The sequence below is a fragment of the Bubalus bubalis genome, chromosome 12 (assembly GCF_019923935.1).
Source record: "Bubalus bubalis isolate 160015118507 breed Murrah chromosome 12, NDDB_SH_1, whole genome shotgun sequence".
Taxonomy (NCBI): Eukaryota; Metazoa; Chordata; class Mammalia; order Artiodactyla; family Bovidae; genus Bubalus; species Bubalus bubalis.
In genome coordinates this window covers 37,170,745-37,196,380 of record NC_059168.1, presented here as the reverse complement: position 1 = coordinate 37,196,380, position 25,636 = coordinate 37,170,745, and the positions used below count along the sequence as shown (strand labels likewise).

The window sequence follows — 25,636 nt, the reverse complement described above, 5'->3', positions numbered from 1 at the left end:
CTCCCCCTTGCTTGGTTGTGGGTTACTGTCTATAAAGCCTTCTCTGCTCTCCACACCCTCTTTTTGGCTTCCCTCCATCACTCTCAGCCTCCGTGGAGCTGAAGGAAGCACCACCTCCCTGCCAGGGGCTGAGATGAGATGCAGCTGGGTGAGAGGCAGGGAGAAATCGGGTCTGACTGTGAACATGAGCATCTTCCAGGACTGAAGGGCACCAGTCTGGAATGGAGTGGAATGGCTCTGAAGGGTAGAGCAAGTTTAAGCTACGGGGCATATAACCAGTGGGAAAGTGCACAAAGGGCTAAGATAAACATCTGTTCAGACAGTGGTTTCTCCCGACCCGTTTACCTGTGGAGAGGTTCTGAACGACGCCGGCCGCGGCCGTATGGAAGATGATGTCGGCACCGTCATTCAGGTAATGCAGGTTGTTGCGACAGTCAAAGCCTCTGTAGCCAAACACGTGGTCGAGAGCCAGCTCCTGCTCCCACACAAGATGAGAGGGCCCTTAGGGGAAGGACGAGCAGAGGAACAAACCCGCGCCGTGGGGACGGCCACTCAGCACAGGAACCACTCACTCCTCGGCCAGCTGGGGACACAGGGCAGCCCTTTCTTTAGCTCCCCAAGATGCTGGGGGGCAGCCTCACACATAGAATTACAATGAGTTTTCTAAATAAGGCTTCCCTAGTGGCTCAGATAGGATCTTCCCTATAGCTCAGACGGTAAAGAATCTGCCTGCAATGAAGACCCGGGTTTGATCCCTGAGTCAGCAAGATCCTCCGGAGAAGGGAATGGCAATCCACTCCAGCATTCTTGCCTTAAGAGAATCCCATGGACAGAGGAGCCTGGTGGGCCACGGTCCATGGGGTCGCAAAGGGTCGGACATGACTGAGTGACTAACACTACGACTAATGGCTCAGATGGAAAGCGATCTGCCTGCAGTGCAGGAGGCCTGGGTTTGATCCCTGGGTCAGGAAGATCCTCTGGAGAAGGGAATGGCAATCCACTCCAGCATTCTTGCCTGGAGAATCCCATGGACAGAGGAGCCTGGCGGGCCACAGTCCATGGGGTTGCAAAGAGTCAGACACGACTGAACAACTAACTTCCTAAACAAACCTGGATTTGCTTCCCTGCTTCTCAGGTGAGGCAAAGCCTATCGAAGGGATGCCCAGTTAAGGTTGCCCCGAAGTTGCACATCTGTGACTTGGTGGGCACTCTCGGAGGTGAGCTGAGGGGTGGCTCAGGGCTCTTTGCTCTGATCCCCTGGATGCAGTGGGGACTGCAAAGCGGAACACTGAGGCGAATGCCATGCTCATTCTGTTGCTGGGTGCTTGCCCTACACAGTTTCTATACCATTTGCCTTCTTTTGCCCCCTACAGTCTTTCTCTTCTTCCTGTCTCGTCTTCTAGGACAAAGAGCAGTGACTGGTTCAGATCAGACCTGTTCTTAATTCAACTTGATGGCTTGGCTGTCATTGCTGGCAGCTCTCCTGTCCTGGGCACTGTGCTGGTTGGAGTGGGATGTGGGGACTGATTCAAGATTAACAAGATGTGGGTCCCTTTCCTCTAGGTTCCCTGAGTCTAGCCTTTTCTCTCTCCAAAGCTTGCCAGTTACAAACATCAGATTAATTTTAAAATACCACAACACGTCCCTACTCAAAAACATGCACTGAGTTTCACTACCTATGGCATAAAGTCCAAACTCCTTAAGTTGGCACAATTAAGCCCTGCTCTCACAATCTCCCATGACCTTTCGTCAAGCTGATACAACCATTTAGCCCATGTATCAGGAGCTTTCCTATTTATATGACTCTCTCTTTTTTTTTTTAAGTCTCTCACCTGGAAAGTTCTTTTCCTCCTTAGCAGCTCCCCACCCCAAGTCTCTCCCCTCACCATGTGCTTCCCAGAAACCATGTGTGTAATATGTGATCCCCAGTCCCGTGGGCAACTGTCTCAAGCTGGGCCAATCAGATAGTTTCCCCCAGGAATTTAGAGCTGGGGATGCTGGTAGGCTCGGCTGCCTAATTAACTGAGGAGATGTAAATGCCTGCATCGGACAGCACCAGTCTACTAAAGTGGCTCAAGAAGTCTGCAGGAGAAGAGAAGGACGCATCAGGCACACGAGGCCCTGCTGGGCAGAAAGAGGTACTATCTTGGCTGATGACAGTTTTTAAGTTTCCGAACCCCGTCTTTCCTGAAGTTCAGCTGCATTTCCTGACCTGTGCTGTTTCCATGATAATCACCCCCACCCCCCACCCCCCGCCAATATATTTTCCCCTTCTAATAAAAAAAATTTAACTTAGATTTTTCTGGCCTCAAGGAGTTCAGAGTGTAGTAGGGGACAGATGAGTGTGAAGTAATGGCAGTAGAGTGTGGGACAGGGCTGCGGAGGAGGGGGTGTGGGGCGGGTAGAGGGCAGGAGGGTTTAGGGTGGGGAGCACCAGAGAAGGCTGCACAGAGAGGGTGGGAAAGGGCGGGCTGTGGGGAGGGAAGAGGAGGAGGCTTCTGAGCCCAGGGACCCGAAAGTCCCAGGCAGCTTCAGAGAACACCGATGGCTTCGGGGTTAGAGACCTGAGTTGCTGTGGAGAATCTCAGGTGACGAGCTAGGACAGGGGCTCCTGGGTAAGGTTCTGAAACCATGATCGTGGATCCCATCAGGAGAGTGGGGCTCTCCTGGGTCTCAAAGCCGGGGTGGAGAGAGAAGAGTTATATTGTCAAGAGCTGACTCTGTGGGCAGCAGGGCATGTGTCAGAGAGGAAAGGGACAGGTCTGGAGGCAGAGAGAACAGTTAGAAGGGCTCTCTCAGAAATCAGCAGGTACCCCAGAGCTCTCATCCTCAAGTCCTGACAGCAGAGTTCAAACCCCTCTCCACTCACTGGCTTAGTGATCTGGGGCTGGGACCTAACACATCACTAGACTTCTCTGAGCTACAGCACCCTCATCTGTAAGATGGAACAATAATGTTACCTGCCCTGTAGACTCGAGGAATGTGTGAAATACTCTGTGGGAAGTATCAATATATAGCAAAGTACCCAGCACCCGACAAGTGCTCAAGTGATGTTAGAGACGGTGAGTAAGCTCCCCTGGGTGGCACTAGGAACAGGGAAAAGGGACCAGGTCTGAAGGACGCAGGATATTTTGGGGTTAGTAACCAAAGGGCTTGGTGGTGGGGCTGAAGGAACAGACCCAGGAGATGTGACTCTGGTCATTGCTGGGGAACACAGTGCTGTGTGGAAGGGACAGGAGAAGCGAGAGCCAGCCAGTCCGGCTGGGGTAACCTGAAGGCATCCATGGGACTTGCAGATGGTGATGTCCACCGGGCAGATCTTAGAACATCGATGGCAGATGGAAGAACAAAATGGTGTAACCTCCTCACCTCAACCAGTTTCTTTTTTTTGGTGATGTTGTTCTTCTGGAGCTTCTCGGGCTGGGGAGCCGCTCTGCTAACGGGTGGTCTGGAACAGAGAGTGTCCAAAAGAAGCAAAGTGTTGAATAAAAGGCAGCAAGGTTGCCTGTCCAGTGTGGCCAGCTAAGACCAGTGCTAGGCTCCCTCTGTCCTCCCCTACTTGGAGGACCCCACACCCCTGGGTTTGTCCTGTCCAGGCCCCTCCCTAGTCCCTCTTCCGCCTCCAGGAAAAGCAGCTTCTGATACTTTGGGCCCTGGATTCACAGGCACGGAATTGGGCTTCCCTACACGTAAGGCATAGAAGTCAGAGTCAGCCCCCCTCTCCTGGGAGCCAGGAAGAACGCATGAGCCAGAGCGGTTGGTTTTAAAACTAAAGAGGGATCTAAGCCTGAGAAGGAAGGGGCTGCACTTCCTGAATCCACAGGGCATTTTCAGATGGGGATGCACTATTCAGAATTAGGTGCTCAGAGATCCTGGCGTGGTGTGAAGTAGGACTTACAAGCCAGGCTGGGGAACTGGCTCTGAAGGTCAAGTGCCCAGGTCATTCTTGCCACACAAAGGGCAGATAGGAAGCAAAGGGATGAAGGCCTTGGCACCTAGCCCTCAGGGCAAGCTCATGATCTGCATTCTACTGCCACCACCACACCAAAGCTTGTTTTCCCCTGCTCAGCTCTGTAGATTTGGGCCTCCAATTTTAATTAAGAAATTTCTCTAACGGGGAAGCCTTCAAGGACACCTATAAGAGGAGGGCAATTTTGGGGTACCACGATCTTCCCTCAAATGGGACTTCGCTGCATTTAGAGACCCTGGGAGGGGCAGGGGAGGGGCCCAGCTCTTGCCACATGTTCCAATTCATTAGCTCTGGCTTTTGGGGCTACATAAAGAGAAAGGATTACCTGGATCCCCTTGTAAGCAGCAAACAAAGCCAAGTGAGAAACTTAGTACAGTTTAGGGCTGCACTAGCAACCACCTCATTCATGCACAAGCATCGTCCAAGTGAACAGACATTCCTGTGTGGCACACACCATGCTTCCCGAACATGCCAGCAAAGAACTAAAACAGAAATGAAAGAGTGCACCGCTCTACCAAATTCAGAAAGCTCATACCCTGGCATCTCTGGGCAAACTCTGCACTAAAGCGCCTACAGGATAGGGAGAAAAAAGGAGGCCTTGTCACTGCTTCCGCGCACTCTCTGGGCTGTGCCAATGCGCCAGGGGGCCTCTGCTTAGTTTAGAGTGCGCTGGAGAGGGACTTGTGGTCAGAAAAACAATCACATCCTCCTGGATGTCGGTGGGAGTCAGACACAATGGCCACTTTGTTTCCGAATCAAGTTCAACTCATAATTTAGCCTAATACTTCGCAACGTTTCTCGGAAGGGCAGCGTGCCTGCTGGAACGGCTTGCATTTTTGTGCTCGGGAGAAACAAGGTAGCTTTATTTTCTCAGAAGCTCTTCAATCAAAACATGTTATGTAATCATAAGTGATAATTGGACCAAATGGCTTCACCGTCAGCACCAAAGAATAGGGAGAGAGCACATCTCTGCAAACGACACCCCCGGCTGACATCACCGCTGCCAAATTGGGCAAGAGCGGGAGGCTGGGGGCAGGCGGTTCTCACAATTAGACTGCATGCCTGGTAATTATCGCTTCCTGGGACATCTGCTCTTTCTTCTGTTTTAGTGGAACTTTTAAATGACATCCGTGGGTTTCTTCTTCCACCTAAGGGTGTCTGCGTGTACGATAAAAGCAAGCCAAGGTCTGAGATGGGAGCCAGGGGCCACGGGAACTAGAGCACGGTTCATACGGCAGAATCTGAGATAACACGCAGGGCTCGTTTTCAGGGCATACACAGGCTGTATAATATGTCGCATATTATACAGTGTATACAGAGTATGCATACAAGCACAAACACTGTGTACTTATATATACAGTGGATTGTATATATATACACGTGGAGGCAATCTGATGCTTTTTTCACCTTGATTTTCAGTAAAAAACTGAAAGGTAAAGCAATCTCAGAATGTTTTCTTTCTTATTTCACAAGCGTGTTTACAGCTGTATTGCTTCAAAACTGAAGATGAGGGGGCAAAGGGCAGAAACCTGCATTGTGGCAAATTCAGCAGAGTGTTAAGTATAGACCCTCCACGGCTGTGAATTCTGCATGAACGCTTAGTTCTAGATGCTCATCCAACACCTGGGCTTTTGCAGAGAGCTGCGCATACTTACTTGACAATTCCCTGCCTCCAAAGGAAAGCAAGTTAAAACACAATACAAGCATTAAAGGCTTCTTTCCAGGCATCTATAAACAGGCTTCGTAACATCAGACGTGAGAGGGACTGCCAACAATTTCAACCACAGCCAAACCCTGGAGGTTTAGTATTTTTCAGTGGATCTAAATCCTTCCAGATTCAGATTCCTTTGGAAATGTGACTCTGAAAAGCTTTGCTGAGGTGGGAAAGAGCAGAGCGTGTGAGAACATTCACTCACTTTTCAGTCCAATAAACTCTTTATAGTTGGTTGTTCGCAGCTGGCACACCGGATGGAGAGCGAGGAAGGCTGTGAGCATGGCTGGGAATCTGCAGGGAGGTGTAGGACTGGGAAGGCGATGGGGTGGGGTCGAAGGTGGGAGGAGCAGAGACAAGAAGGGGTCTCACAGGGCAAGTGGGGCTGTGAAGAGTCTCTGGGAAACAAAGCAGAAAGTTTCCATTGGGAAAAAATTTAAGGAGGGAACCTGGCCAAGAGAGCAAGCAAACTGGATAATCAGGAGAGAGGAGGAAGATCAGGCCTGTGCTTGGAGAGGGTACAAGGAAAAGAAGGTTGAGGTGGGAACCTCAATGAGGGGCCTGCAAGCTCAAGCTTGTGATTCGGTGTTAAGTAATGAGGCAGCCCCCTTCCTGCCCAGTGCTAGGGGGGCGGCTGCTGGAGACCCACCCCACACCCATGAGTCACCACTCCAGGCCCTGTGTTCCCTGTAGACACAGAAGGACTATGACAGCTCAGTCCTACCTGTAATCCCAGAGCCCAGAAGCTCAGCTGTGGAAGAGAAAGCTTAGACTTACTTGAAGATGTGTGGAGTGTTACCATGACACGGGCTGTCATCCTACGACAGGCCCCAAGGGTGGCCTGTGCTCAGGCATTCACCTCCCTGCCCACTGCCCCACACTGGGGTGCTGGGCTGGCAGAGTGAGGGGTAGAACAGAGCATGTGATGACCTGAGATGTACGGGTGAGCGTTCAATGCCAAGGCTCTTAGGGCAGCTTCTGAAATGACTGAGGAGGTTATGGAAGTCAGTCACAACCCAAGAGGAGTGAAATGTGAGAGCCGACTTGGGGGAAGGCTCAGAGAACCGGTAAGAAACAATCATTCCAAGCAGCTTCTATAAAGAGAGGTGTGGGTGTGGAGAAACTCAGCTATGTTTAGCCAAGAAATGAACATTTGGAAATGTTTTTAGCGCTGTTAGTCCGACGATGTTCAAAGTGTCCTTGGAGGAAGCGTGGCTTTCTTCAGATTCCAAGATGTGTTATTAAAATGCTCTTAAGAGTTTTCAAAACGTCTTGGGAAACCCAGTGACCCTGGATCCTGGTTTCAGGTGGAAACAGGATGATTTGAGCACTGGTTTAGGACTGTCCTCTAGCAAGATCTGTCTCCCCTATGAATGGGCTTCAGGGATTCAGTGACACCCCTGGCATTCATGTCAAATTGTGTGTGCATGTGTACATTTTTCTAGGGAAAAGAGGTATGCTTTAATCATATCATATTTTCAAAGATGTCTGTAGTATGAGAGAGACAGGTTGAGACTGAGAGAGGGATTAATTAAGAACCACTGCTCTAGGATAGGTCCAGGTTTAGGAAAAGTCTCCAAAGCCATGAGAACTATTTTCAAAACAAAAGGAACTGGATTCTGTCAAATGTAGATCTTTCCATAAGATCACATGGAAAACTCAAATGACCTTTTTGGCCAATCCAATATTTATTTGTCTTCCAGAACAGTCTGTAGAGCTGCTCAGTGAAGAAGTGGAGCTGAAAGAAGGGGATCAGGCAGAACTATGGGCAACCCTGAGAGGAGCCTTCCATCTTGAAAATGCTCTTAACTGAGGCCTACAACACGGTCCCTTTTAACAAAATAGAGGTACAGTTCCAGACTCAGCTGTTTTAGGTGAGCAGTCTACTATATGGGTGAAAAGTTGAGGGCATAAAGAAACGGAGCAGAGGGAAGCACAAGTAAAGGCGAACAGACTATCACAGAGGCCAGAGCAACAACTCGAGAGAGGGATGGTGAAGGCGCAGACTAAAGCAGTGGTTGTAGAGAAGGAAACAAATGAATAGTTAAATACAGATGACGCAGACTTCAAGGACATTGCAATTGACGAGCTCTAGGGGATGAAGGAGGAAGGGCAGTTCAGGTGGAACAACAGTTTTCTGCGTCGGCGTCTACGTGGATGGTGGCACCACCGCCTGAGACAGGAGGAGATTTTTGAGGGAAGATGGGGAGTTCCGTTTCGGCTTGTCAAACTCTGGATGTCTGTGGGTGGGCTATTCTAGCTGGAGGTTCAACTGAGAGGTGGGACTCAGACATACAACACTAGGAATCATAGCCAATAGGTGGGATATATGAATCAGGGAGAGGGTGTAAGGTGAAAAAAGAGAAAGGCCAAAGGTGAAATCCTAGGCACCAATAGCATATGAGGGGCTGGAAGAGGAAGCAGACATGGGGCCCCAAGAAGGAACGGTTGGAGTGGTAGGAGGAGGGCCAGAAGAGATCGTTTCCAAAGGCTAAGTGTAGAAGAATATCTAAACCTGCACTGTCCAACATGGTCACCACTGGCCACACACGGCTGCTGAGTACTTGAATTGTGCCTTGTCCACATTGCAATGTACTGTAACTGCAAAATACAGACCAGGTTTTGAAGACCTAGTAAAAATAATAGTTAAAATACATATAAAATAATGAATTACTTCTATATTGATGACATGTTAAAATGGTATATTTTTTGTATTGGGTTAAAAATACATTATTAAAATTAAATTTCACCATTTCTTTTACTTTTTGTAACGTGGCTGCTAGAAAAATCACCTCTGTAGCTTATACTATATTTCTATTGAACAATGCCACTACAGAAGAAACAAGTTTGTCCTTTAAACATGACGAAGAGAGTAGATTGGAATTGGGAACTAGAGTGACCATGTCAGCAGGGACAGAAGACAGATGGGATGGCCAGATGAGGCATGGATGAGAAGGGGGAAGGGAGGGAAGGTGAGGGGGTGGGATACGTGTGTAAACTCTGTCAAAGGATTGTTTTTCTCATGAGCAGAGTTGAGTGGAATGGGAAAGACTGGAATGTGTTTCTTGGCTGAGGACATGAATCCAGTTTTGGGCAGGTGGCATAGGAGACAGAGAGAAGACGAGAAATGATGAGAGAGCTTGGATAGTAGGAAGGTCAGGGCCCAAGCACCACCATGAATAGGAGGGACTCACTTCCTCTGAGACGAAGGAAGGAAGTGAATGGTTTTGTGGGGGGAGCATGGGAAGGACTCTGGTGAGGGCAACCAGCACCAATGTGATCTTCTAGTCAGAGGAGTGGAGGGGTAGGAGAAATACAGGGATGAAGAGCCCAGAGGACTGGAGGGGTGGCATTTAAGGAGGCAAGAGGGAAGCTGGGAGGGAGCTGAGAGAAAAATGGAGGTGTCTAGGCATTGGGTATCTTGATGAGGATGAAGGTCAGGTGTTCTGGGAATGAGAAATCTAGAGGAGAGAAGGTTAAGTCAGCGAGAGGAGCTATGGGTGATGACATAAGCCACAGTGCGGCAGGAGCTGGTGTCAGCCAGCTGACCACCAGCCGAACAGAGACAGGAAACTGATAAATGACAGGAACTGGGAGGGGGAAAGATGGCCCGGCATGACGTGAGCTTCAAAGGAGTCGATGGGGCTGTTTAGAGCACGACAGTGGCACGCTAGCACACCAATATGCTTTCCACACACCCACAAGCAGCCCAATCCTCCACGTCATACACCCATGGACATCATGTCAAGGGGCACAGATTGTGCATCCTAACAACTGCTTCTGCAAAGACCTCAGTTATCACATCTTGACCACACAATAGTAAAAAGTGGGAGGGTAAATGATCCTAGTGGCATGCATTCCCTCTAAATGGAGATCCGAGAGACATTTAAACACTTGACTAAAAGAGTTAAGACCCAACTTTGCCACTATCTTCTGAAAGAGACTCCCTCTGGGTAGAAAAGTGCTTACCCATTTGCGATGTGTTCTTTAGCTCCATATGTGAGTGGGTTTGAGTCAACAGATCCCACTGTAGGAGTATGATTTCCTAGGTGTGTTAATCTATTAAAAAATCATTTTACAGCACTTCATAGCATTCTATAACACCTCTGCATTTTTACACCCTGGTCCATTCTTTGTGATAAAAAGTGAGCAAGCTATTTTCTAATGAATGGGAGGCTCAATTCCTAAAATTACCCATTACATAGTCATTACTTTGCTTCAAGCAACACAGAAAGTCAAGAGATCTGAAAAGGGAAAACCATTTATGAAGGTAGCATTTAATTCCCTTAAGAATCACTAACAAACTTTCAGAAGAGTTACATGACTAAGAAATGGGCCTTTGAAGTGATTAATACACTCTGTACCTCCAGTTCTCTCCACCTTGTTAGAGAACAGGAAACTCGCCACCTTCCACCTGCTCAGGGCAGCTCTGCGTATAGAACTCTCACAGGATTAAGGGGTGCAGGGAAGAAGAAGAATTTAGCTTGGAGAGAAATGCTCTGGAGTAGCATGGACTTTCCACCCTACACAGACACAAACACCCTCCCAGCGTGAGGTCTGAGCTTAGCTCCCAGGCAACCTGTTCGCAACTGCAGGGCTCTGTACCAAAGTTTATGCTCTTCATGGTCCCTCCACCATGGGATCAAGTGCTTTTGACAGATCTCAGTGATGTTAAGTTCAGCAGCACCTGCCAGCACGACTGTCAGTTCTTAGCAACTATTCGATACAAGCTCACAAAGCAGCTATTGGTCAGTGATGACAAAGGGCTTCTGTCAGGCCAGTGGAGCTGAGGAAAGCGCCAGGAGAGCTGGGCTGTTTATTCGTTAATATCACCATGGATGGGAGCACTGTCTCGCTTCATCATGTTCATCAGGGAAAGGGAAGTCGCTCAGTCGTTGCGACCCTCAGCGACCTCATAGACTGCAGCCTTCCAGGCTCCTCCCTCCATGGGATTTTCCAGGCAAGAGTACTGGAGTGGGGTGCCATTGCCTTCTCCGACCCATTAGTAGTCAGTCTCAGTTACTCCCTTTCACCAGCGCCTGCAGTCTCTTGCTGTATTTTTTTTTTTTTAAGTGAAGTGGGACCACTTTCCTGGGCACTGTATTTTCAGTAGCATGTGGCTTTATATTTTTCGTTAGAATTTTTAGCAGTGAATTCAAACCATGGTCTTTATAAGTATTCTGAGATTATAAAACACCCTCTTTAATATACAAACTATTTTTGTCCCCCAAATATTTTCTTTATATATAAGACAATAGATTTTTCTATCTCCACTGGAGCATAAAACATTACCATTTTTTTCTCAATTAAATTCTGTTCTTGTACAAGAAGTGAGAAAAACTGATACTTAAATATTTAAAAAGATGAACAACCAGAGTCCTTATAAACCGTGGGCCATCACACTCTCCTTCTCACTCCTTAAAGAGCTTCAGAGCTGAGAGAGCCGAGGCCTCAAAGGCCAAGCTGCTTGTTTACAGATGAGGAAATGGACCTAATGTTGGTTGGTGACAGGTTCAAGACCAGAAGGCTAGTTTACAGCAAAGGTAGGAAGGTAACCCCCTTTTACTAGTTTTCTATTGGGCTGACCAAAAAGTTTGTTTGGGGTTTCCTGTAAAATGGAGAAAAACCTGAACGAACTTTGTGGCCAACCCAATAGTACTGAATATTGGAAGTAAGTGTCATCTACCACATGAATCTAATTATGTCAGTGAATTTCTTTTACAGCTTTGATCTGAGCATAAAAATACTTTCTAAAGATAAGGCAGGCATATTTAACCAGGGGGCCCAAATCACTCATCGAAAGAGCAAAAAAGAGCTGAGGTTCTGGAGGGACCCGAGAACACAGTTCAGATTCCGCACACTGTAACTCTCCATGCAAGTGTCTGTAGGATGTACCACTTCACGTAAGAAGCAAATAAGTCATGTACATTCAGTACTTTGGGAATGAAGGCTTCGTGGGCCGAGGATGTTTTGGAGTTAACCATTGCAGCAAGCCTCAAGCAAACTTGAAATGTGGATTAACTGATTCAATAAAGCATTTTTTTTTTTTAATTGGGGCAGTTTCTCCCAGTGGACTTCTGTCCCCAAATATAGCACAAAAGGTAAGAAGAAAAACTGGGATTACCTATAGATGGGGATTTGCTTCAACTCAGGGAAATCTAAACCTTTCCATATTTTTAGACTTTGCTACTTGTGAGCATATTCTTTATTTCACTATAAATCTGCTAAGAAGCTTTGTCTGTAAAATAGGTGTGGTGGCTATAATAATATAGACTTTTATTTCAGCTCTTTTTGCCTTGGGTTATTTAAATAGATTTAAACCAAATAAAATTTAATCCCTAATGAACAAGGGATATTAAGATAGGAAATCATTTAACCAAGAGCAGTTCCATGGCCAGATGGGGCATCATTCAATTCTACATGGGTCACACCTTCCCCACAATAGTAAGACCACCCATCGGTGCTAGCAAAATGAAGGTAAAAGTGGTTTCCTGGCAAAGAACAGATTTGTAGGCCATTTGAGAACAGATTAATTTACTTAAATAAGCAGAGGAGCGGGTTAAATAAATGTGCCCATTTGTCTACTCACTGAGGACATATTTGCTCACTATGTACCATGTGCAAGGCATGGTGTGAGGCACACGTGGCCACCGTGACAGACACGGGGCTGACTCCTGAGAAACTGAGAGTCAGACAGACAACACTTACAAGTTAGTGGAACTTTTAACAATCTTGACACCATGGACTCATATACTAAGGAACTATGCATCAAAGGCAGCTATTAATTTGGGAAACAAAAAAACACAAAAACAAAACAAACCAACCCCCCTTAACATTTCTTTATATAGCCATGATGTACACTTCTCTTCATAGGATTTTCTTCTTCAGTTCATAAATCTGTTCAAATTGATTCAGAGATGATGTGAGACAGTAGAGGTAGATAAGCTTTAGGGCCTTTCTCATTCAGCCGTAAGCACAGTTTAAGAAAAAGTTTGGAAAACTCTAGTGCCAGAGTAGAATTTTGAGGTCATTTGGTGCTAGGACTTGTCAGTTCCAAGAGGAGGGGACCACCATTCAGAGAAGGCTCAGAATCTGCTTCTATAATCTTGGTTTATAAAAGCTTCTTGGTTTCCTAAGGAACATATGGCCTAGATTGGGAGTGAATATGCACCAGAGGGACTAAAAGATTAATGTAAGAGTATTCGCAGATTCCTCCTTTATAATCCCCTGCTAAGAATAGCTCTGGCACTGCCACTCAGTGTTTCCTCATGCTGAGTAGCTGAGACGGATGGGCGGCGAGGTTGCCTGGTGGGGGAAGGCAGTCTGTGGAGTGGAAAATACTCTTCTCCCTGCCCTTCACTCTGGGTGATCAGGAGAAGGATTCCACCCAGCATACAATGCCCTCCCCCTGACCCAGTAATGTATAGGGGGTGCTCACACCATCCTCTCCAGAGTGAGGTTCTAGAGGGAGGGGGAGGACAAAGACCACCCTTCAGGATCCTGATCTGTCTGTAGGTCCACAAGTGGGGGTTACTGAAAGCTAATGAGATGCTGGCAGCCAAATGTGGGTGAACATTGCAATGGGCCAGTGGTGCCCAGGGATGAGTCCCTCCCTGTCCATGGGAACTGTTGGAGGCACTACTCATTCAACCACATGAAGGGAAGCTTGTAGCATATGTGCCTGAGCACGGAAATTGCCTGACCCTCTAGATCCCTCCTAAACACTCACTGTCACACTCTCCCTGCCAAAGGGGACAACGACCCTCAGTGCCACAGAGATGGAGCTTAGGAGTAAGGGTCTCTCCACCTAAGGCTGGTGTTTGCAATTGCCTAAAGGCAGAATCCTTTAACCTGAGGGCTGGAAGGGACCAGGGGTACCAACTGCTTAGAGACAGATTATGGATATAAAGACAAGATGCTGACAAAATCATAGACTGATATTTAATCCATGGGTGTCAGTGACTGGAAATCAACCTAAATCTTGTTTAGAAGTTTATCCATTTATTCAACAAATATTTATGGAGTGCTGGTACTGTTACCAATTTGGAGATCAAGCAGTATATCAGAAATTTGGTTTTCAGAGTTGACATCCTAGTTGGATGAGGGGACTTAGGAGAATCGAATTTGGCAAATAACAAAGGCTTGTGATTGTTCAACTCTTAGGGCAATCCTCAGACCTCCAACAAACATGAGTAGGATGAAAAAGCAGTGGCATTAATCCCACTTCTGACACCAATCCCAGTTCTGATTGTCTGAAGCCCTTGCCAGAAAACAGTCAGCCGCTTTCCTGGATTATTTACTGTGGTTTTAGATGCACGAGAAAAATCCAAGGGCAGCTAAATGTTGTACTGACTCTCACCAAGCCAACTCTTTTTGTAAAAGTTAGAGAGATTCCAGAACCAAAAGACAAGGAAAATGGAAACATGTGGAAGGTTTCAAATGTTGGAGAGGTAATGGTAGTGATAATAAAGTTGATAACAAACTCTGCCATCAACTAACTTTTGCTTTAAGAAATAGCCAAGATAGAGACTGATTTCAAAGTAAAAAATTTTAACTGTGAGGATTTCTACTTTAAAATATGGTTACCATCCCACTAAAGAAAAAGTCCAGAATTAGATGCCTTCACTGGGTGAATTCTACCAAACACTTAAAGAAGAATTAACACCAATCCTTCTCAGACTCCTCCAAAAAACTGAAGAGGAAAGAACACTCCCAAACTCATTTTATGAGACCAGCATTAACCTGATACCATAAACAGAAAAGGACATTACCAGAAAAGTAGAGGCCAAAATCTCTGATGAATACAGGTGTAAACATTCTCAATAAAATACTAGCAAACTGAATTCAGCAGCACATTGCTAGAATCATTCACCATGAATAATGGGATTTATCCTGGGGATGCAAGGATGGTTCAACATATGCAAGTCAAGCAATGTGTTACATCATGTTAATATAATGAAAGGAAAGAAATAAATGATCATCTCAATAGGCATGGAAAAAGCATTTTACAAAATTCAACATCCACGCATAATAAAAACTTTTAACAAATTAGGAATAGAAGGAACATATCTCAACAAAATAAAGCCCACATAAGACAGGCCCATAGCGAATATTATACTTAATGGTGAAAGGTTAAAACCTTTTCCTCTAAGATCAGGAATAAGACATGGGTGCCACTTGCACCATTCCTATTCAACATAGCTGGAAGTCTTAGCTAGAGTAATCAGGTAAGAAAAAGAAATATAAGTATCAGAACTGGATAAATTATCTCTATTTTTAGATAACATGATTTTATATATCCTGCTGCTGCTGCTGCTAAGTCGCTTCAGTCGTGTCCGACTCTGTGCAACTCCATAGACGGCAGCCCACCAGGCTCCTCCGTCCCTGGGACTCTCCAGGCAAGAACACCGGAGTGGGTTGCCATTTCCTTCTCCAATGCATGAAAGTGAAAAGTGAAAGGGAAGTTGCTCAATCGTGCCCAACTCTTAGTGACCCCATGGACTGCAGCCTACCAGGCTCCTCTGTCCATGGGATTTTCCAGGCAAGAGTACTGGAGTGGGGTGCCATTGCCTTCTCCGGATTTTATATATAGAAAATCCTAAAGATAATCATAAACCTGTTAAATCTAATCAATGATTTCAGTAAAGTTACATGATAAAAATTACCAGAGAAAAATCAGTAGTGTTTCTATACACTAACGACAAACTTTCAGAGAAAGAAAAGAAATCAAGCACATTTACAAGAGCATCAAAAACAAAATACTTAGGAATAAATTTAACTATGCAGGTGAAAATCTCTACTCTGAAAACTATGAGAGACTGATAAAAGCAATTAAAGAAGAAGCAAATCAATGGAAGGTACGTCATGTTCATGCATTAGAAGAATGTTGTTAATCTGTCATTACTACAAAAGTCATCTATAGATTTAATGCATCCGTATCAAGATTCCAGTGGCATTTCGTTTTACAAGAGGTAGAAGATACACTCCTAAAATTTGTACAAAACCACAAAAGACCCAGATTAGTGAAAGAAATCTTGAGAAAGAAGAGTAAAGTAGGAGGCATCACACTTCCTGACTTCAAAATATACTATAAATCTATAGTCATCAGAAAAAATATAGTAGCAACATAAAAGCAGACACATAGACCAATGGAACAGAATCAAGAGACCAGATACAAACCTAACCATATACAATAAGCTAATATTTGACAAGGGAGCCAAGAGTACTTAATGGAGAAAAGACAGTTTCTTCAATAAATGGTTCTGGGATAACTGGACAGTCACATGTAAAAGAATGAAACCAGACCCATAGCTTACACCACTCACAAAAATTAACTCAAAATGGATTAAAGACATTTAAAAGTAAGACCTGAATCCATGAAACTCTTAGAAGAAAACACAGAAACAAAACTCTTTGATACAAGTCTTGGTAATGATTTTTTGGATATGACATCTAAAGAACAAGCAACAAAATAAAAAATAAACAAGCAGAACTACAGTAAACTAAAAAGCTTCTGCACAATAGAAGAAATCATCAACAAAATGAAGAGACAGTCTATGGAATGGGAAAAACATTTGCAAACCATATATTGATAAGGAGTTAATATCCAAAATATGTTATAAAACTCACACAACTCAAAAGCAAAAAAAACCCAAATAATCTAATTTAAAAATGGGCACAGGACCTGAATAGACATTTCTCCAAAGAAGATCCATGGAAGGACAATAAGTACATGAAAAGATGCTCAACACCACTAGTTGTTAGAGAAATACAAGCTAAAACCACAATGAGGTACCACCTCATGACCATTAGAATATCCATCAGCAAAAAGAGATAAATGCTGGCATGGGTGTGAAGAAAACGGAGTCCTTGTGCACTGGGAATGAAAACTGGCATAGCCACTATAGAAAAAAGTATGGAGAAGACTCAAAAAATTAGAAATAGGAATTACCAAATGATCTGGCAATTACACTTCTGGAATATTTAAAGGAAATGAAAAATACTAAACTGAAAATATAACTGTACCCCTATATTCACAGAAGCATTATTTACAGTAGCCAAGACATGGAAACAACCTAAGTGCCCATCAACGAAGGAAATGGACAAAGAAGTTATGGTACACACACACACACACACACACACACACACACAGTTTCTAGTTATCCATAATTTATAAATAAACTACATCAAACTGGTGCTAAGACAATTTAAGTGTTAAAAACTAACTTTTCTAATTCAGATTTTTTTTTTTTTAAGAAAAATGACCTTGCTAGTCTGAGATAAACGGACATGCTAGAAGGAAGCCCAAGGCCTTTCTGATAGAAGAAAAAATATGCTTTAGTATGGATTTTGATTTGTAATTTGTGACTATAAGTCATACAGCTTCTGAGGTGAGGAAACAAGACTGGAGGGTTTGAGTCTCTCCTTTTAGTAAAAGGTAGAAAATGCTATAACAGGCAAGATGATGCTATAAAGATGGTGCAGAAACAGAAAGGGTTAAGTCCCACATTCTTTCATTCGTCCCTGGACAGAGCCCCAGAAGCTGCAAGCCTCAGCGCTCGTTAATAAAGGACCCTGAAAAAATACAGACTGCTGACTCAGGTGCATTGAGAAAACAATCCCTAAGCTAACTATTACATCCACTTAGAAAAATAAAAGTTAGTAAATACTTTAATGCCAATTTCCATAAGAATAATTCAATTTGTATTTATTTTTTCTTTCATCATAAATTTGGGGTTTTGTCTGAATGCAGGTTCCAACTGAATATATTAAATAAGAACCTCCATTATTACTATTCCCCATGCAGATGGTTAATTTAAGCAGTGAAGTGAGGAAAAGGTGGGGACATGGCCTCACTGAGTACCACTGGGAAGACGAATGTGTGGTCAGCATATTTGGATTTTAATAAAAGACGGTATCCCACACATCTGGAGATACTGTTAGATCCTATCTAGAAAGTAACAAAATGCCTTTTGTGATTCACCTCTGTGGTGATTACCCAGTTACCATGGGAAGCAAAACAGGTTGCATGATAATTTTGATCTGTACTAAACACTGGATATTGATACCAAACAATTCTATAGTTTTAAGTTTCTAATTTCTTGATTTTGTCTTAATGTGAAAATAAAAATCTCTGGAGATGGGCCAAAGATGTTGAAATGTTATTGATTTTAAAAAGCTGTAATTCTCATCTCTAATGAGTCGATTCTTGTGGTACCCCTAGACAGTGATGTAAAAACTATGGCTCATCAAAACTGTTCCACTTAAATTAGGTAAAGTTTTAAGTGTCTCTAATAATTCTTGATATTGATTTGGATGTATTTACTGACTTCTTTGATTCGATATATATATATATATACAGTTATAATATTAGGTAATAAATACCCGTACATATCCAGAAGCATTTATAAAGGGCGGTAATTGCTGTTCAATATTAAAGTGGCCCGAATTTCTCTTCGGTGATAATGATACTAGTTTCCATAAGAAAAATATTCAAGGAGAATGGGCGGGTATTTTCCGTGCGTCCTTCCGTATCTCCCGTCTACCCTTCTGTTCTGCTCTCTGCCCTCCATGGCTGCCTGCCATAGACTGCATCAAGGCACAGCCTTGCCCTTCAGGCACAGACTGCATTCAGCTAAAGAGAGGCAGCAGGAGGCCAGCAGGCGAGGAGAGAACGCTGCTGAGGCATCCATTCCCTCAACACCTCCTTTCTGGGACTCAGATTAATTACCTTCAACCCTCCCCTCAGGTCTCAGCTCCTGGAAGGTGGCCTGCTCCTATAGCCACCTTCTCCACACCAGGGCAACAGCTTCCTGCCCTTGCCCTTCTAGTCATTATTACTGCCGAGGTGCCGCACCACCTTCTTAAATCCTGCCCACATGGTTGTCCTTTCATTAAGCTCTCCCCGAATGACTTCCTTTTCAGAGTATCTCTCACTCTTGCTGAGGCCACAGATGACACAGGGAGTTCAGACCAAGTGTGAAAGATTTAGGTTATTTTTGTCACTGCCTACCAATCTTATGAAATTCTATCTAAGATACCAGAAGTCCTATATTTTTATGGTCTTTGAAGCCAACTTCAGGGAGCTTGAGCCAAGAATCAAAACCAGAAAAGAAAGATTTCTGATGTTTTAGACAAGACTATCCAACATATAACACATCAAAGACAGGGGGGAAAAAAACTTCTATTAAAGCAGAAAAAGACTTACATTTAAAATATCAATATAACTTCATGCCTTAAAAAGAGTCAGTTTTTTTTCATTTTAGGTCTACAATTTAGGTCTACAATTTAAGCAATATCCAGTCATTTGGGGGAACAAATTGATGTGCCCTCAATAGAGACCAGAGTCCCTGCTTGGGACAGGAAAACCAAAGATGAGTGTGCATTCTGAGTGCTAGATGAGACTTCTAGACTTCCCTCAGCCACGTGCCACATGTGAATGCTGAGTGGAAGGCTGACCCAACAGCTTACCAAGACTGGGGGCTAGCTAGACAGGTGTGGCGGGGCCAAGGAGGCCAGGCACCCAGTGCACCAGAGCAAAGCTGAAGTAAGGGGCCAGGATGCTCAGGGAACACCTGGAAGGGACTACGTATCAATAGGGGTAGCCTAGTATTTCTTTTGAAAGCATTTACCATTTCTCTCAGCTTTCCCACCTCTCAAAAGACTGAAACTGAAGATCATATGGCTTTTGAAAAATAGGAACTCACAAGGTTATAGAATTATACTGAAACACATAACCCAAAGCCTCCCAGCTACTTAATCTATGACTATCATAAATTTTAGGAATTAGGGATTCAGTTGCTTAAAAACTGATGGATGCATAATGTGTAGCTGCCTTCAAGGCATTGTTCTCAACATGACAGATGCTGCACTCATCTCACAGGTTCTAAGGTGGAAAGGGATGTAAACTGAATGTAGAACTGCCTGAAACACTGATAGGAGGCAAGGTAAATCCCTTGCCCTGAGTGGGTGTTCTGAGCCTAGGTCTCTTGTGATCCTTGAGTATTTATCTCCCATTAGTCTTACTCGAGTCGGACATGACTGAAGAGACTTAGCAGCAGCAGCAGTAATCTTACTGGTGCACGTTTTGGCACAGGTGTTAGAACAGGCACAGGAGGGTATTTGCAGGTACACACAGGAGGGAATGGTGAAGGGAAGGTCAAGGCCACTCCTGCCTCTTGAGTCAGAAGGGCTTGAAGTAGTCAAAGGGAGTGGTGTCAGGGCTGACAGTCCTGCATATCCCCAGGGAGAACCTGGGTGCCGCCTGGTCCCCTGGGCCCGACATCCGAGGCCCAGAGCATTTGCCTCTCTCTCATGCCAGGTGCTGGAGTCCATGGAGCCCATTTTACCCCAGGTGAGCTGTCTGCCTGATACTGTGAGGAGCTCCCCCAACCCCACGTGCCCGGTGCTACCCCCCTTCCCTGTCTCATCCTGCTTTCTCACAAATTCTCTGAATGCCTGTCTTGCCTGGCACCTCTTTCTTCTGCAGTTCAGAAACTGTCTACAGTCCTGTCTCTGAGATTCAAGCTCCCCTAAATTACTGACCAGGATTGGGGGGGACTGCTGTTCTCAGTTCTGATTAGGAGCTGATTTGTCCCCATGAAGGCTGCTAATTCAGACACTACTTACTGCTCCTTCTCCCTTGGCCCCTTCCTGGTGTGGGCCTGCTTAACTCCCAGCATGCTGTGCAGCTGGAACCCTAGAGTGGTTACAACCCCCTCTGGGAACTGATGCTGTCAAGGCTTTTTTAAGTTATCAAAGACGCTGCTATCTATAGAAAAGGCTTGACTACGCCTCTGGACCCTCTTTATACCTTAAAATTGTATTCTTCACTACATGTTTTCTTCATCACATCCTGCTATGAATCATTTGTTTTTGAAGGCGAAAGTGAAAGTTACTCAGTCGTGTCTGACTCTTTGTGACCTCATAGACTATATGGTCCATGGAATTCTCCAGGCCAGAATACTGGAGTGGGTAGCCATTCCCTTCTCCAGTGGATCTTCTGGACCTAAGAATCGAACCAGATCTCCTGCATTGCAGGTGGATTCTTTACCAGCTGAGCTACTAGGGAAGCCCATTTGTTTTTATATGCCAGTCAGAGAAGGCAATGACAACCCACTCCAGTCCTCTTGCCTGGAAAATCCCATGGATGTAGGGGCATGGTAGGCTGCAGTCCATGGGGTTGCTAGGAGTTGGATACGACTGAGCGACTTCACTTTCACTTTTCACTTTCCTGCATTGGAGAAGGAAATGGCAACCCACCCCAGTGTTCTTGCCTGGAGAATCCCAGGGACAAAGGAGCCTGGTGGGCTGCTGTCTATGGGGTCGCACAGAGTCGGATACGACTGAAGTGACTTAGCAGCAGCAGCAAAGTACTAAAATGGGCTTCCCTGGTGGCTCAAACAGTAAAGAATCTGCCTGCAATATGGAAGACCTGGGTTCAATCCCTGGGTTGGGAAGATCCTCCAGAGTAGGGCATGGCAACCCACTCCAGTATTCTGGCCTGAGAATCCCACAGACAGAGGAGCCTGGCGGGCTGCAGTCCAGGGGGTCGCAAAGAGTTGGATACGACTGAGTGACTAAGCACAGCACAGCATTAAGTACTAAACTGCCTACCCCTGTATCTCACAACACCATGAAGCATTTTTTATCGTTGGTATTAAAAAAAAAGTTAATTCTATGTATGCTAATCTACGACAATCTTATGTGATGAAGAAAATAAGGCAGCTTCAAAATTCTGGATTTTAAGACTCAAAATTTTTAGGGTCCTCTCTACCTTTACCTGGAGAAGGCAATGGCATCCCACTCCAGTTCTCTTGCCTAGAGAATCCCATGGACGGAGGAGCCTGGTAGGCTACAGTCCATGGGGTCGCTAAGAGTCAGACATGACTGAGCGATTTCACTTTCACTTTTCACTTTCATGCATTGGATAAAGAAATGGCAACCCACTCTAGTATTCTTGCCTGGAGAATCCCAGGGACAAAGGAGCCTGGTGGGCTGCCGTCTATGGGGTTGCACAGAGTCGGACACAACTGATGCAACTTAGCAGGAGCAGCAGCTACCTTTACCTTTCTTGCCATGCTTAGTCACTCAGTCATGTCCAACTCTTTGCCACCCTTTGGACTGTAGCCTGCCAGACTCCTCTTTCCATGGGATTTTTCAGGCAAGAATACTGCAGTGGGCTGCCGTTTCCTTCTCCAGGGGATCTTCCCGACCCAGGGGTCGAACCTGCATCTCCTGTGTCTCCTGCACTGCAGGTGGATTCTTTACCCACTGAGCCAACTTTCTTACAGCTTCCTAAACTGGGCAGGTATGAGATTTTTATAGACCTGCCCAAAGAGACAGCAAGACCAAAAGAGGTTCAGGTGAACCTCACTAGAGGTTAGAAACTAGCTAGAGTGTTTGGATTTAGGAATGTGATTAGATTTCTATGTCTTAGTGGCCAGTCCAAATCTCAGCATGATGAATCACTAGGCTGTAGCAATCAGCCAGAAGCAACCTTGAAATAATAGCCAAGTCAACTCATTTCATAATGTTATATGTGAAACTGGAGAAGTTGGGTAATGCTTATTTTTTTTTAAGCATGCATAATTTAGGCCAAATGTTTTTTAGAGTGGATTATTTAGATGTCGGGGGAAGGGCTTCCCTGGCGGCTCAGATGGTAAAGAATCTGCCTGAAGTGCAGGAGACCAGGGTTCATCCCTGGGTTGGGAAGATCCCCTGGAAGAGGGTATGGCAACCCATTCCAGTATTCTTGCCTGGAGAATCCCCAGGGCAAGGAGCCTGGTGGGCTATAGTCCATGGGGTTGCAAAGAACTGGACATGACTGTAGGTGGGAGGCATATTCATGTAGTATGTGCTTATGAACTTTAAAATTTTTTCTTTATTCTTAGAATTAGGTCCTTTAAAAACATTTCCTCTTTGTGGCCACTAAAACACCATGTTGCAAGCAAAATAAATGATAATTTACAGATTATTGCAGAAAAATCTCTAAAATTTTTAATCAAAAGAGAACTCTGACCCCCCCTAGTAACATTTAACAAAGATACTAGGGAAGAATTAGGAATTTTTTGCATCAGTTCAATCTTCTTGCCTGTAGCACACCCACCATTTATCAGGCTTATTTTAACATCTGGCACTGGACTGAAGCAGGAGGGGAAATGCTATTTTATTTCTTTGTATTTAAATTTCCACCTAATAGTAAAAGGTAATAGAACAGGTTTATTAAATATCTATTACTATTCAGAAAGCCATGAAAGTGAAAGTGTTATTTGCTCAGTTGTGCCCAACTTTTTGTGATCCCATGGACTGCAGCCCACCAGGCTCCTCTGTTCATGAGATTTTGCAGGCAAGGATACTGGAGTGATTTGCCATTTCCTTCTCCAGGGGATCTTCCCGACTCAGGGATCAAGCCCGGGTCTCCTGCAATGCAGGCAGATTCTTTACTGACTGAGCTACCAGGGAAGCCATACTAAATGCAAAACAATTTGAATCCTATTAATAATACATCATGGGACCAGGGTACTTGTGAACACTGAACCTATGTCAATGGAAAGAGCCCACACAGAATTCTTAAACATCTTTGAGATCCATGAAATTCTGTTTACATGCTAGAGTTTTTATTCACTCTTTATCCTCCTTAGTATGAATATGGCAGATTAAGTAACTGAAGTTATTATGAACTTTTTAAAAAAAGAAATGCTAAAGTGTTTTACCAAGACTTACATCAGAAAGGCCCAAAATAAAAACAGAAACTCTCATTCTACACAGAGGATCCATAGCAACCAAATCACTTTGGCTAGGCCTGGAATGATCAAACAAGCCTGAACAAATCTGGGCGGGTGAAGACACAGTAAGAGAAGGCACACCAAGTAGAATGGTGTAGTGCAGAGACTCTGGCAGAATGGAAGATTATTTTTCACAGCCCACAAGCATTCCTCCAGGACTTTAGAAGCCTGCTTTCCTTTCTACCTCCCAAGTCAGCATGCTCCCCGCCATCAGCCATCACAGTCGCATTCAAGGTTAAGTTTGGGCTGTCCTGACAACCTCTCTAGGCGAAGGGAAGCCTGGTAGTCGCATCAAATCTCACGTCTCATCAAGTCATTTTCCATAAACAGCTTCTGCAAACTGTAACCCACCCTCCCCTCATATTGAAGGCTGTGGGAAACTTCCCTCAGCTCAAGCCTGTGTACAGGTGAAGACTGTGCATACACATAAATAAAGACGGGCTTAAGTAGCAACTTTGGGGGCAAAGAAAAAACACTCTGGTTTCAATGAGTTTCTTGTCATCAGGCGTCGTAAGTGCAAGCGGACCTGGAGACAGCATACCTTTCCTCCACGGAAACTTCTTTCATTTGCTGGTGTGGTTTGGTGCCTTCCATTTCCCTGATGCTCACAGCATAGACCTTGGTGGTATAATCAATAGCCTTTTCTCTAGCGACGTCACTGTCATAGCCTCAAACGACAGAAAGACACGGGAGGAGAGTTGGCTTGCGATGGTGCAGGAGGGGGTGGAGGAAGGCAGGGTAGGCACGCGGCACTGAGCTCACCTCCGTCCTCCTCCGCATCGGTGTCCGACTCCTCACTGTCCACCAACTTGCTCTCCTGGGTCCCCACAAACTCCCGCGTCCAGATCATCAGGGCCGTGTCAGCGCCGCCCACGGTGAGCAGCACTGAGTCGTTGTGCAGCCATCTCACGTTGGTGACGTGGGCGCTGTGCCCCACGTACTTCTTAAATCTCGCATGCTGGCCCTGCGGTGTCAGAAAACAGCCATGACCCCACTCGGACTCGGAGTCTCATTATTCTAGTTTCTGGACTATTTCATCCATGTTATTGTCTAGAGAGGCTTCTACAGGATACAAAGGAAACAGTTCACATGAGGAGTAATTTCCCTACATTTTTCCAGAGTGTAAACTCCATGAGGGCAGGGACTAGCTCTCTTTCTTCCCTAAAACATTTCCTGCCTCACTGTAAGTTCTCAACAAATAGTCTGTGAGGAAATGAATGAAATGTAAACTATAGAACCTATTTCTAGACACCTGACAAAGTAGCCTAAGAAAGGATAAAGAGCTTGTTTCTGCCTCTCTCAGTTGTCAGACGTCTGTTCTCCACAGGTATCTAGTGTAAACCCCTGATGGTGAGTCTGGCTGACATTTGAGATCAAGTGTCTCCCGGGTCATCCCCCTCAGCGCCTTTTTTACCACAGTCCAGGTTGTGACAGACGAGCAAGGGCCTTCTTATGATCCTGGGGCAGCAAGGAAGATTTAAAAGCAAAGCAACAGTTTCTGTCACGGACACCGGAAACAATTTCTAACACTAGAAACACTCAAGTAAATTGATGTTAAAATAAAGTGAGCTCAAAGAGAAAGGAAAAAACAAACAACAAAACTCCCAAAAATAAAGAACACAAACTGAAAAAATACAATAAACAGGTTGACAAGTCACCTTAAAAAAAAAACCACACACACAAAAAACCAAAGTAAGCTCCTTTTAAACAAATATAACCTCCCAAAAAAGTTCCACAACTAAACAACCTTCAGCTTATATCTGAAAAAGTAGAATAAAATTAAATCCATATATATTGAACTTATTACAATAGGTCAAACTTTTAAAAAGCCAAACATAACCAAATAAATAGAACCCAATTTATTAGTCTCTATTGAAAGCTCTTCAGAGTGGCAACCAAGCCACACCACCCTGAGAGTGAGGTGGGGAAGGCTGAGAGTGCGGTGAGAGCAGCTGTTCACGTCCGGGGAGTCCTGACAAGCAGTGAGAAGCCCAGGCTGGCACCAGAGACCAGCTTCCATTTTCAGGGCATGAGCCACAGCCTGGCAAAAATAGCTTCTGTGGGAGCACCGAGAGAGGGAGAGACTTTCCATCCTCTCAGCGACTCGCAGGGAATACCTTATGCGACGTGGGAAGCTGCATGAACTTTTTGAGGTCATGCAAGGGGCAT

The 25,636-nt window shown here is 45.0% G+C and overlaps 1 protein-coding gene across 9 annotated transcripts in view; it reads right to left on the bottom strand.

Moving 5' to 3' along the window:
• Positions 1 to 25,636, bottom strand: part of EML6 (EMAP like 6) — a 288,870-nt gene that overhangs the window by 17,088 nt on the left and 246,146 nt on the right. For 8 of the 9 annotated variants that reach the window (XM_044925915.2, XM_025261030.3, XM_044925913.2 and 5 more), the window contains 4 exons: positions 24,230 to 24,431; positions 24,009 to 24,135; positions 3,370 to 3,448; positions 346 to 475 (listed from right to left, as the gene is read on the bottom strand). In XM_044925915.2, the coding sequence (XP_044781850.1) occupies positions 346 to 475; positions 3,370 to 3,448; positions 24,009 to 24,135; positions 24,230 to 24,431 (538 nt within the window). Of the gene's footprint in view, positions 1 to 345; positions 476 to 3,369; positions 3,449 to 4,295; positions 4,453 to 24,008; positions 24,136 to 24,229; positions 24,432 to 25,636 lie in introns of those variants that run through there. The other variant, XR_006543338.2, reaches the window with a different exon arrangement.